General features: G+C 41.2%; 1 protein-coding gene across 1 annotated transcript in view; it reads left to right on the top strand.

Moving 5' to 3' along the window:
• The window catches only part of LOC144310849 (uncharacterized), a 110,607-nt gene that overhangs the window by 8,436 nt on the left and 88,170 nt on the right, over positions 1-14,001 (top strand). The window contains exon 4 of the mRNA XM_077892496.1: positions 13,494-13,601. Coding sequence (XP_077748622.1) covers positions 13,518-13,601 — 84 coding nt within the window. The 5' untranslated portion in view covers positions 13,494-13,517. The remainder of the gene's footprint in view (positions 1-13,493; positions 13,602-14,001) is intronic.

Here is a 14,001-nt window from a genome sequence, read left to right as displayed (position 1 = left end):
AGCTCAGGGTCGTGAAATGGAGCCCGTGTTGGCTCCAGTGTGGGCGTGGAGCCTGCTGAAGATTCTCTCTTTCCCTCGTGCCCCCGCCCCCCATGCCCCCTCTTGGTTCTTGATGAGCACAAAAGATGTACATACTAACTTGCTTTTTATTCCAGAAGTCAGTGCTGTGTTTGAAGTGACAAAAGAATTAGCCTCTGTGCATAGTCTTCATGTATTACATAAAGGAGGACTTTTTCAGAGAATTAGAATAATCAGTCATGAAAGTTAAACATGAAGTGGAATCTGCTAAGATGTATTACAACTTCCAGTAATTGAAAGATGCATGAAGCAGGAAGAAAAAGCTTAATAGTACAAGTCTTGTGAAAATATAAGATGCCTGAAGCTTATTTTTGTTTATTATTCATTAGCAGGTGCTTTGCAGAAAGTATTTGGGTCTACGCATGTTGCTGGACTAGTAATGTTACTGGTGCCCTTCACTTGCTCTTGTGGACTTAACCTTCAGCAGTTCTGTGAATTTTTGTTAGAAATCGAAGCTAGGGCAGCCCGGGTGGCTCAGCGGTTTAGTGCTGCCTTCAGCCAGGGTCGTGATCCTGGGGTCCCAGGATCGAGTCCTACATTGGGCTCCCCGCATGGAACCTGCTTCTCCCTCTGCCTGTGTCTCTGTCCCTCTCTGTGTTCTCATGAATAAATAAATAAAATCTTAAAAAAAAAAAAAAAGAGAGAAATCTAAATCTCTCTTGCTCCATCACACATGAGTTTGATGGCTCTGCAGTAGTAAAGTTTTCTTGCGATTTTTTTTTTTTTTTTGCCTTAGGGCCAAAATTGTAATTTTTCTTAATGAGAAGAACCAGCCTCAAACATAATGGAGCACCAAATGGCTTTGGAAGTTAGCTTTTAAAGCAGATTTCATAGTGTTTCTTAATGAATTCCACCTAAAACTGCACGGTGAAACATCAGTTATGTGCACATCTTATACCGTGGTGAAGGCATTTTGATTAAGTCATGTTTGAGTCTTGTAATGTCAAACACTTCCTGTACTTTCAAATGTTAAAATAAGAAACAAGTTCTCAACTCCTACACACATTTTCAGGGGATGTATTTTGGAGCTCAAACTAAACTAGTTTCAGCAACGTTTTCTTTCTTTTCTTTTCTTTCTTTCTTTCTTTCTTTCTTTCTTTCTTTCTTTCTTTCTTTCTTTCTTTCTCTCTCTCTCTCTCTTTCTTTCTTTCTTTCTTTCTTTCTTTCTTTCTTTCTTTCTTCTTTCTTTCTTTTTCTTTTTTTTTTTTACATCCTAGCAAATGCTAAAGAGATTTCCATATTTTAAAAAATCTATTCACCTTACTTTCAGTTGGAGGTAATAAATGTAATGACAAGCTAAAAAGGGCAAATATCAAGTGAAGACTCTAATGGAACTCCATAAATGCTTCCCAAATGATATATGCTCAACTAAAATAATATCCTTGTGGATTGGTATCAGTGTTTGTCAGTAACTATCTGTGTGAAAAGATGTTTTCAAAGATGAAATATGTAAAATTTCATATGGGTCAGCATTAATAGATGAACATGTATAATTTTTTTCGATGATAAGGGGCATTAATTTTGAATCCCAATAAACAAAATGTTATCTCCCTCCAAAGAATCCAGTTTTCTTCATTGATTGATTTGATCATAAAAAATTGTACTCATTATATTTTGAATTTCAACAAAAAATTGTTTGAAATTTATTTTCTTTCTTGGCGTACAGGCACTTACATAATATCTTTGATTTTGCTTCTTGGACCACAAGGACTAAAATATTTACTATCTGGCCCCTTACAGAAGAGTTAGGAATGTTTCTGGAATATAGATTGAGGAGTAACCCTCTAAGTGTGTATGGAATACCTATAGCCCTGTGGGACTCGGTTGCAGCCTAAGGCCTGGAGTGCCTGAGCCATTGTCCTGTTATTATACTTGATTGACCTAGTGTGTTGGCATTTTTCAAAATGTACCCGTTCTGTGGTGTCTAAATGGGGTGTCTGCTCAGAGGGGGGCCCCCAAGTGCGGAGCGACAGTCGGGTGGAGGCCTGTGGTGCTGCAGTGAAAGGATTCACCTGAGGCAGAGCAAAGGGGATAGAAGTTTCCTGAATAAGGGAGCAGTGGGCAGGATGGCAGAGGAGAGGCTGTTTTTGAGGCAGTAGGTGGGGGCTGTTCTTAAAGGAGGAAGATGAGGAGGTATGGTGACATATGGAATCCCCCCTTTTCTGGTAACACTTCCGGGTTGTAAGAGGCCCATTGGTCAGTTCGGGCCTATGGATATTTTGGGATGGGTTGCCTGACGGGCCTGAGTGTGTTCCAGCCGGCTGGTCGCTGGGGGCCCTTTCTACATTCCATCGCTCAAGCCTGTTTGCCTAAAAGCAGCCTCTACAGATTCTGTAAAAAATCTTATTATAGTTAGTAGGACCATCTAGAAGGTTTTCTTCCTCCTGGGAGATGAGGATTGGCTCTATAATTATGGCTTCTTCTTAGAAATGTATCCTTTTGGAAGACACAGGTGAACCCTTCTTGTACTGGGTAATTGTGTGTAAGCACAGGGGCTGAGTAGCTGTTGAGACGCTCTTCCTTCCAGTTTTACATGTGACCCCTGGTGCCCTCAGTCCTTCCTGGTTTAAGTATAGTATCTGCTTTCCCTACGATCCCTCAGGTCACTCACTGTTCCCTTCCCTGTGTTTGCTGTGGTGTCTACATAGAAATACACATATGTCTGTAGTTTATGAATAGAAATATTATTAACAGAAGAACCAGTTCCCTGTATATTAATACTTTTCTACTTACTAAAATATAGAATATATTCTATTAATCCTTTCATATTATAACTACTTTATCCACCCTTTATATTACCTTTAATCCTTTGAGTATCATTGTGGACTTAGAGTATCATTGAACATTTTAGAGGTATGATATGTCCCAATTGGCCACGATATAACTTACTCGACACTCAAATTATCACAATCTGGCTTGTGAAAGTCTCCTTTGTGTTGACATTATTGAAAACATCATTGCTTTCTGGAAACAAAGGGATATTTCAGATCCCCCCCCCTTTTTTTTCCTGCCACGAGACATAGTTATAGCCTCCTTTCAAGGAATGAGGGGTTCTTGGTCCTCGCAGCAGAGAATTGTATTATAGACTAAGGTCTGGACTGATGAAGTTCTGGAATATAGGTAAGGTCTGGAGCCAACGATCAAGAAAGAATTTTTGAGACGTCTTCAGTGCAAAATGCTGGTTTTATTAAAGCCCAGGTACAGGACCCGTGGGCAGGAAGAGCTGCTGCCCTGGGCCTGTGAGGGGCGGCTGATTATACACCTGGGAGTTGGGAGGGGTTTGGGGATAGCGAACCCTCTGAGGAATTTTGGGAGCAAGGTTTCCAGGACCTTGAGGGGGCTGGTTATTATTGGGAAAAGGTCACTTATTACCGTCTAATAAAACCTGAGTCCTGAGACCCTTCAGATGTGTATCAGTGGGCCATGTGCTTGGGGGGTGATCGCCAACATGTATCTTGGAAATTTCTAGAGGAATTTTTATATGTTAAAGTAGACTCACAGGCTGCTGGGGGTCGGACTAGGATTGCCTCTTGCCCTTAGCAAAGTGTGAACATCGAGGCAGTTGAGTCCGCAGAGGAAGTTCCCTCTGCCTGTTTCAAGGACTTGTCACTGTGCTACCCAGGCTCATGCCTTGTCCTCAGCTGGCCCTGTTCCCCATCATGGACTCTAGGAAAGAAAAGAGTGGATGGAGGGCAAAACTCCAGCTGCTGCAGATGCTATGGGCTGTTTTCAGTAGTGACAGAACTTGGACTGTATACACCAATTTACACGAAGGTTTCTTACTAAGCTCATCATATTGCTAAGCCATACCTGTTTTATTATGTTGTGTTTTTTAAAACTGTTCTGTGTACAATTTCATTGACTACTTCGATTGTCTTCTATTTAACAGCATTCTAGAAGGGTAGGACAGGGAGACTGATGACGGCTGGGCACATTGGTTACTAGTAGGTAATGGTTTTGGGGAAGAAGTATGATCGCATGGAATGTGAAGAGCATGTAAGAATGAATCATGTATTCACGCCTGCCTACTAAATGTCCCAGGTCTTACGCGAGGCTTGGGTGATGATGTCCCTGCTCTACGTGGTCTATAATCTGGCAGTGGAGGCATGGCTGTAACAAACAATTTTACAATTAACTGAAATGGGAACTTCAAATGAGACCCACAGAGTGTTCTGAGAATGCATTATAGGAGCACTTACCTAGTTCTGGGGGGGTTAGATTGGACAGAAGGGAGCAAGTAAATGGCACTTGGCAGGTGAGGGGTCAAGAACAGGGAACCACGCACGTTCAGATGGAGCTTGCTGTATTTAGGGGCATTATGGGCCCACAGAGACGGGAGATGAAACTGTAGCTATTAAAAGCTCGTTTTTAAAGAAATAATTTATACTTTTGCTTCCAAAGCCTTGTGAATTAAAAAAAAAAAAGAAAAGAAAAAGAAAAAAGAAAGTATCATAGGATCAAAGTTTACGGGCTGTGTTACAAAGGAAAAACACAGGCCCAAAATGGTACTGCTTCCGTTAAGGCCCTAACTCAGTAAACCAAGACCTAGTACCTAACTTAACTGTAGTTTCAACCCCCCACCCCCACCCCAGGAATATAACCTGTAACCAATCAATCACCATGGAATTACCTGGTCACTACTAGGAAATGTACTGATAGGCCCTTCAGCTCCCCGTAGGAGGGCAGCCCAGCCTAAACAATGTATTCCATGCTAATTCCTTCTTTTCTTATGCCCTCTCTCTGCCTTTAAAAACCTTTCTTTTGTTTACCTCAGTGGAGCTCTCCTCTCCATTTGCCAGATGGGGTGTCGCCCATTCATAAATTATTTAATGAAGCCAATTAGATCTTCAGATGGACTCGGTTGAATGTTTTTTAACACTCATCTAGCCTAAGAGTTAGAAAGACGCAATTTATATTCCTTTCCTATAGGCACAATAAAGCTGAGCCTTTCTTTTCTAGGAAATTTTGATCACTTTAAAGTTGCTCCCTTCCACACCACACACTTCTGCTTTGCCCCATAGGATGAAAACTACCACTTTAAAAAAATAATAATAATCTATTGGTTCTGATTCTTCTACTAGAATGTAACCTGCATATGGGCAGGGAACTTTGGTCTTTTTCATTTACTTATATATCCCAAGCAACTAGAATGACGCTTGGCACGTATGGGGCATTAAGTTAATATTTTGGGGGGGAGAAAAAATTTTCCTCTGCCCTTCAAGATTATTCTGGCTGTTCTAAGAAGTAATGAGATAGATTAACAAGAGAAAATCAAACAAAAGTTGATAATTACACGCATACCTCCAGCAAGGATGGGAGAGACCCAGGAAAACTGAATAGCTCCCCATAATGACTGAAACCATTACCTTAAATACCATCTTCCGCTAAAGAAAAAAGAAGGTGTTGGTTGCGGGTCGGGAGTCAGCGATGGGAGGTTACCGGGAAAAACACGGTAAATAGAGTAAGATTGTTATGCAGATTAATTCTGTGGCCTTCTCCTTGATAAGAGTTTCTAAAGCCTGAGTCACCTCTGCCCTGCCTGGCCTAGCAAGGAGGAAACACCCTTACAAATGAGATTTGCCCTTACAAAGGCAAATCTCTTACAGAAAGGTAACTTCTTGGTTTTCAGAGTTTCTCTCATTTCTGCTGTTTATGAAAAATAACCAGCTTAAAATAATCAATATGCCAAAGAGGCATATCTTAGGCTGGCAAAATCTGCTCCCCTTAAGCTGTAACAAGAATTCTGGAGTTGGACTCAGCTGACTCTTGTTTATATAACCACTCAGTGGCCTTCCTGGAGTTCTCTTTCTCTGCTAATATTCTGTTAGATTGACACTATAAATTATATATGAAGCAACTTATTTTGCAGAAAAATAACTGGAATGTTGAATATCTTGAATCATTATGTCAACAGAATCTTGAAAAACTAGGAGTGTTGGGAAGCTAGCAATTTAATGCTTTCTTAAAATAACTACATCCTTAACCCAAGTGAGTAGAGCTAGACTGTCATACAGCCATTTAATCCAGCTTTAATTTTATACACACGAGGAAACTGATTTAGCAAGGTTAGTCCAAGATCAGACTGTCTCGTGGACTTGAACGAATAAAATATTTTCATTTTCTTAATTTTGCGAGTTCGAGCTCATTCCTAGTGTTGTCTAACCTAAGCTCCTAACCACATAACACCTTTTATGTTAGAGTTCTTTCTGAGAACATTCTGGAACGGATAATGGTGTAGGAGCAGGGAGGGTCTGTATTGAGCCTTTTTCCACTAAGACCTGGAATTTAAATATATGGCATTGATTTTGAAGATATAAAATACTTAAATTGTTTAGGTTTTATCTGTGGGGCTAGTAAGGTGATTCCCTCATCTTATCAGGGTGCCATAAAAGAGCACATTTTCTCTGTTCGATTTTCCTTGTGCATCTGCTGACTGGAATGAATCATTACGTTGTAGTCTTTGAGGAAAGGGTCTGTGGCATCTAGGATTTTGGCCATCTCCGTAGTGTCTGGTCCATCCTCATGTATCTCATATCCAGTGGTCATCTGGAAGTTGCAAAGCTGATAAGAAACATTTGCATAATGAGAGCATTGACCTATCTTGTTACTGGTAGAGATTTCAAAGGAAGTAATCAGAAAGAATTGCCCAACACTGGCTTATCAGCCTTTCCCACCTGAATTATTATAGGAGGCAGATAACTTAGAGCTGGGGGAATCTGGGGAAATGTTCCTATTGGAACATGAAGCACTGCCTTTTCCACCTCATCGGCATGGCATACAAGATCCTGTAGGCCCCATTTATCCAAGGAAAACAGTATTTTTTTGTGACTGGATGTGTTCCAGCAAAATAAACTCCAGTCGTTTAATGAAGAGTTCTATCTTAATTACATTCAGTTTGCCCCTTTGTAGATTTTTTGAGAGAGAGAGAGGAGAGGGGCTGAGGGGAGGGAGAGAGAGAGGCTCCCAGGCCAACTCCTACCCAGCATAGAGCCTGACGCAGGGCAAGGTCTCACAGCAGAGAGACCATGACCTGATCTGAAGTCAAGAGTTGAACACCCAACTGACTGAGCCGCCCAGGCACCCCTGTTTGATAGATATTGCAATCAGCATCATTTAGCACTTTTGCCAGATTTATTGTTAGTATGCTCCTAGTGCTTGTGATGGAGAGAAACATCAAAAAAAAAAAAAATTCTGGCAGCAAACCTTAGTAAAAAATAAGGGCTAGAGAGGATATAAATGTATTTGTCTTCGTTTGTGGTAAAAAATAAACTGCCCAGATGTATCCTGGTATAACAGAAAAAAACTTGATCTTTTGTTTATGCAGGAGTTTAAAATGGGAGTTCTTGGTTGGCAGGTGGTTTTGTCTACACAGTAAACTGGGGACTTAGACTCCTTTCGTCTGGTGGCTGTGCCATCCCACGGGGCATCTCTGCATCCGACTGTGAAAGGCAGAGGGGCAAGGTGGGGGCTCACCCTCTTTTTTTTTAAGTCTTAGCTCGGAAATGGCACAGAGCACTTCTGCTCGTAGGTCATTGACTACAACTCAGTTATGTGGCTGCATCTAGCTGTTAAGGATGTTGGGACATAGAAATTATTCATGTGCCCCAGAAGGGGGTAATGGTTATTGATGAAGTTTTGGAATATAGGTGAGGTCTGGAGCCGACGACCAAGAAGTTCTAGAGACGGCTTTGGTGCAAAATGGTGGTTTTATTAAAGCAGGGGGACAGGACTGCCCCAGGGTCGGGGTGGGGTGGGGGGGATGGCTATATACCCAGGAGTTGGGGGAGGTGAGCAAAAGGAAGATTTCTTTCTTTTTTTTTTTTTTTAAGATTTTATTTATTTATTCATGAGAGTTGGGGGGGGTGGGAGGCAAAGAGGAAAAGGAAGATTTCAAAAGGATTTTCATATGCTAAGGAGGACCTACAAGATACTGGAGGCCTTGCCATTGTCAAGGTAAAGATTGCTTTTCCCTCTAAGCCCCAACATTAAGACAATTAGAAACTTCCTGAAGAATGTCACATGTATCCCACCCTGGGGGGGGACGGGTCGTCTGTGGGATATCAGCTGTGCTTTTCCCTCAGCTAGCCCTGTTCCCCCATCAGTTATTTTTCAGGATTTTCCTTCTTTCCCTCTCTCTTCCTTCTTCCCTCCCCCTTCTTCTTTCCCCTCTTCTGCTCACCCTCCCTCTTTTCTTCCTTCCTTCATTTTTGCTCTTCTTTTTTACTTTTTATTTTAAGATAATCATAGACTTTAGACCTTGGAGTTGCAGATACTCCGAGTGGCTTTCTCCCAGCTTCTTCTTATATTAACGTCTATATAACCATAGAACAATTTTCAAAATCTGGCGCAATACAAGTAACTAAACTACAGATCTTATTCAGATTTCACTTGTTTCTCCCCATAGTGTCATTTTTCTGTTCCAGGATCCAATCCCTTTAGTTGTCATGTTTCCTTAGTCTCTTGTAATTTGTGACAGTTCTTGTCTTTTCATTGCCTTTTATGACCTTGCCACTTTTGAAAGTGTTACTCAGTCTGGGTTTGTTTCATGTTTTGTCATGATTAGACTGAGAGTCCTGCCTTGTTGGAAGGCTCCAGAGACAGAGGTCATCTGCCCTCCGTACATCATAGCAGAGGTTGTGTGATGTCAGGATGTGTCACACGTGATGCTGACTCTATTCACTTAGCTAGGATGGCACTTTCCAGGATCCTGCACTTGGAACCCGCCCCCCCGACCTTTGTGTAATTATCAAATGTTTGAGAGCAACCTTTTAAGAACATACATGCTGTTTTCAGTGTTTTTTGACCCATAATTTTAGTACTTTTGAGGGATCTTGCCTGCAGCAATTATTACTGTGGTATTCTAATGATGATTTCTATTTCTTACATAAAAAAAATAGATTTTGGGGGATTCCTGGGTGGCTCAGCGATTTAGCGTCTGCCTTCAGCTCAGGGCCTGATCCTGGGGTCCCAGGGCCGAGTCCCACGTCAGGCTCCCTGCATGGAGCCTGCTTCTCTCTCTGCCTGTGTCTCTGCCTCTCTCTCTCTCTCTCTCTCATGAATAAATAAATACAATCTTAAAAAAAAAAAAAACAGATTTTTGTCAGATATCTGATGGTTACTGATAGATATTAAAGATTCCCACTCTCTTCCCATCACTTTGTATTTTGGGGATTAAAGTGACTATGGTTTAAATAATACTAAAAAATAATAGTAATATTAAATGTGGGAAGGTAGATTAGAAGATGATGAAGGGATTAAAAGAGAAAGATTAGGGGACCCCTGGGTGGCTCAGTGGTTTAGCACTTCAGCCCAGGGCGTGATCCTAGGGTCCTGGGATCGAGTCCCATATTGGGCTCCCTGCATGGGGCCTGCTTTTCCCTCGGCCTGTGTCTCTGCCTCTCTCTCTCTCTCTCTGTGTGACTCTCATGAATAAATAAATAAAATCTTAAGAAAAAAAGGTAACAGATAAGGATGTAGTACTTTGAATTATTGTGGAAGGTCATAGAGGGTTCATGAACTCAAGGGTCCTTATACTGTATTAAAATATAGGTATTATGTCTGAAACTAATGATATAATGTATGTTGGCTAATTTAAATTTTTTTTTAAAGCTAAAAAAAATATATAGATATTATAGCAAGTCTACTTGCATTTATTACAAAGGAGCCAGAGGGGGGGACTTGATGGGATGAACACTGGGTGTTGTACTATACGTTGGCAAATCGAACTCCGATAAATATATATATATATATATATATATATATATATATATATATATACATACAAAAAATAAATACATAAATAATAATAGTAATAATAAAAAGGAGCCAGGCGAACATTAATTGGGCATTTACTGTGTACAGGCACTATGCTAAATGCCTTATTTATTTGATTTTTTAATGTATTTATTCATGAGAGACCCAAAGACAGAGAGAGACACAGGCAGAGGGAGAAGCAGGCTCCCTGTAGGGAAGCCCGATGTGGGACTCGAACCTGGGACCCCAGGATCATGCTCCGGCAGAAGGTGGTGCTAAACTGCTGGGCCACCTGGTCTGCCCAGCTAAATGCTTTATATATATTAACTAGTTCAATCCTGTCAGGCTTCTATGAAGGCAACTGCGTTAGTCCCATCGTATAATTAAAGAACTTGAAGCCCAGGGAGGGTGGATAGCTTGCCCCTGGTCACACAGCTAATAAGTGCAGAGTTAGGGTTCAAACCTCTGTGGTCTGGCTCCAGAATTTGCACATTAACCACTCGACTCTAACATGGTGCCCTGGTTGTACTCTGGGCAGGACTGATGTTCATCTAGTTCGCGTTCATCTAGCGGCCACGCCAACTAGCTACTTCTGTTCTGACTACTCAGTGCTGTGCCCTATGGCGGTTGAATATTTTGGGGCCACTGGTGAATAACAAATGTTCGTATCTTCTAATTATGTTTCAATTGCGCAGTTATTCCATTTGACAGTGTAAGTGAACTTTAGGGAATATTTTCAGGTGTTTCTGTTTGGAGGTGCAGTAGCTTGAACATTCTGACATCCAAACCAAAGTGTTTGGCATGCATTTGTTAATTGTTCTTCCCAATTTTGTGGCATTAACCCATGTCTGTCTCTGGCCGCAAAGTAGAAGTAGTGTGGCTCTTGTTTAAAAGTGATAATTAGGGGCCCCTGGGTGGCTCAGGGGTTGAGCGTCTGCCTTCAGCCCAGGGTGTGACCCTGGAGACCCAGGATCGAGTCCCATGTCGGGCTCCCTGCTTCTCCCTCTGCCTGGTCTCTACCTCACTCTCTGTGTCTCTCACAAATAAATAAATAAACTCTTAAAAAAGGTGGTTACATGTGTGATTAGGTGTGTTACGAAAATGGAGTGTTTGAAAAATGGGGTTACCAGTGTTCTACTCTCTATATGTGCCTGGCACTGACTTGGTGATTTGGCTACTTGCTTGTAGACTCTGGTTCAGTGAGCAGCCCCACCTACTTCCTTCCCAGCCTGCCAAGCATTTCTGGTCTAGTAGAAACTACTGGACTCCTGAGGGTGATGGGAATGGCTAGCTACCCCCTACTGAGTGGCCTTTGGGCTGCAACTCAGTTACATTCATATGTCTTAAAATTATTTTGATAATATTCCTTTCAGCTGTTTTTGCTTCAATTCATCTTGAACTATTTACACGTACATCAGAGACATGAAGTTTTCTGGCAGCAAATGGAAATGGGAAAATCTCTGGCAGAAAGTGAAAGAGCTGGACATTTGTTTGGCTCTGCCAGTGACTTACTGTGTTATTTTGGGAAAAATACTTAGCCTCTTTGGGCCCTGTTTTTTTTCTTTCTCTTTCTTTCTTTCTTTCTTTCTTTCTTTCTTTCTTTCTTTCTTTCTTTCTTTCTTTCTTCTCTCTCTCTCTCTCCTTCCTTCCTTCCTTCCTTCCTTCCTTCCTTCCTTCCTTCCTTCCTTCCTTCCTTCCTTCCTTCCTTTCTTTCTTTCTTTTTCTTTCTTTCTCGATGTATTTATTTATTTTAGAGAGAGTGCAAGCATGAGCAGGAAGGGCATAGGGAGAGGGGGAGAGAATCCCAAGCCGACTCCATGTGGAGCCTGACACAAGGCTTGATCCCATGACCCTGAGATTATAACTCTGAGATCACAACCTGAGTCAAAACCCAGAGTCTGACGTTTAACCAACTACACCACCCAGGGCCCGCCCTCTGTTTTCTTATCCACAAAGATCGAGAGGACCTCATCTGGCTGCAGCATGCTTTGATTTAGTGCTGAAGTGAGTTTTCATATAGTCTGGATGATGATTTGCTTGTCTTGCCATTTAAATAAATGCTAAATGTAGCTCCCAGATAATGCTGGTGACAGAGGATTACGTTTTCGTACTTCTGAGAAAGAAAAATGGCAAAATACAACATTGTGTAAAACTTGCATTGGAGATTCATATAGTACCATTAGCTGATAAGACCAAGGAAAAATAGCATGCTTTCATTCAGTCTTAGAGACCTTTCATTATAAAACATGTCCCATTTTCAGAAATGTTAAGGTGTGGAATTCATTCCAGTTAACAAATGCACAGGGAAAATCAAACAGGAAAAACATCGTATTTTATGGTACCCTGATAACAAGATGATGTCACTTTACTGGCCCCACAGATAAACAATTCAAATATTTTATGACCTCAAAATCAGTAACATTCATTGAAATTCCAGGTCTTGTTGAGAAAGGCTACACTGGTGTGACGCACTGCTGCATCTTAGACTTGATGAAATATGATAGGAAGGCCACAGTGTCAGCTCTTCCTCACTTCAGCATAGTGATAACCTGCATCTTTGTTGGCACCTGAGCTGCCCAACCCAGATAGGGTGTACATTTCTATCATTATGTTCAGGAACTGCTTATAGACAAGCCAGAGATGGGAAATAGAACGCAAGTGACTAACCGTGCCTACCTCCTGAAGCTGTGTTGGGACTCAAAGACTCAGCTCAAAAAAATGATTCCAGAGAAGTCTCATCTCTGATGCAATCCCTGTCTTCTCTGTCCTCACAGGGCATCATGCATGCTTGTGTCATTACACAGCACAGTCTTTGGTAGTGGTTTCCTTTCCATATCTCCTACTAGAAGCTATTCAGGCCTCATGAGATTGCACAGAAGTAGCAGACAGTCTGGAGTATAGTTCGCATTCACCTATGTTCACTGAAGGAAGACAGATAAGAAGATAGAAAGCAGAAAAGGATGGATGACTACTTTATGGATTATAGGAGTGGCTTTTAGATGACTCAGGCCACCATTTGTCACCAAGAAATATGATGCAAGGGAATTTTGAATGAAGACTTAAATTTCAGGGAACATAATTCTTCAAGAAAGCACATGGAAAATCAGTCCATTGTTTAGCGGCAAGACCGATTTGGATGAAAATAGATTGTACTAAACTAAGCACCCACCATGAAACTCTGCAGAGAACCTGTGTCATGAAAAATCTTCTGATAGGCAGCACTTTGCTCTGATGCTAATATCAGCTGGGCAGTTACTGTACCTCCATGTCTTGGTTTCCTCATCCACAAAATGGCAAGACTCAGAGTACGTGATAGGATTGCTGTAAGCAATCAGTCACATATGTATGTGATTAGTACCATGCCTGGCATACAGTGGAGAAGGAAATCAGTATCAGTTGTTATTATCTGTGTATTCGTCATCAGTTGGCAAAGAGTTGAGGACCAACGGAAGTGTTTTATTGGTCTCTAATTTGGCAATTCTTTCTAGGGGTTTTTTTTTGTTTTTTTTTTTTTTTTTAAACCAAGGTTGTAGCTTCCTTATTTTGTTTCCTTAACTTTCAGCTCTATATAAGTACTCTGTTACTTAGGGGTTATCATTCTTCACTTCTCAGGGATCTCCTCATCAGCTAAAGCTACGCTTTCCCCCCTTTTTCATTTTCAGTGAATTGATTGCTTCTTTTTGCAAATGGACAACTCAGCATTTGAAATGCAAGAAGATTCTGCCCAGAATGCTTCATCTATGGGGAAGATGAACACCACCTACAGAATGGTAAGGTGGAAGTTTACTCCTTGAGATGAGCTCCCCCTAACCCTTTATGCAGAGCTCAGGGAAGGAACCCTTTTAGACCAGCTTTCCATAGGTGATTCTCTTTAGAAAGGTAGCATCTCCTGCTCTGAGCATTTCTTGATTTGCTTTCTGTCTCATAAACTCTTAGCTCATGTATTTGTAATGTGAAACCAAGAAATAGTAACAAAAAAATATGTGGACCTGTCATGCTAGTTATGTTACTTTCCCCGTGCTTATTACCTATACATGGAAGTGCTTATGTACATTCTGGAACTAAGAAGTTCTTAGAATATAGTCTTTATAACTTCTTTAATTTTCAGGTGAAGAGGTTGGTAAATAGGGACTAATTAGCTGCACTGGAATGCATTTTATAATCAAACTG

This window comes from Canis aureus, chromosome 1 (assembly GCF_053574225.1).
Source record: "Canis aureus isolate CA01 chromosome 1, VMU_Caureus_v.1.0, whole genome shotgun sequence".
Classification (NCBI taxonomy): domain Eukaryota; kingdom Metazoa; phylum Chordata; class Mammalia; order Carnivora; family Canidae; genus Canis; species Canis aureus.
Note: the sequence above shows the minus strand (reverse complement) of the source record. Positions and strands in the feature narration are given on the sequence as shown.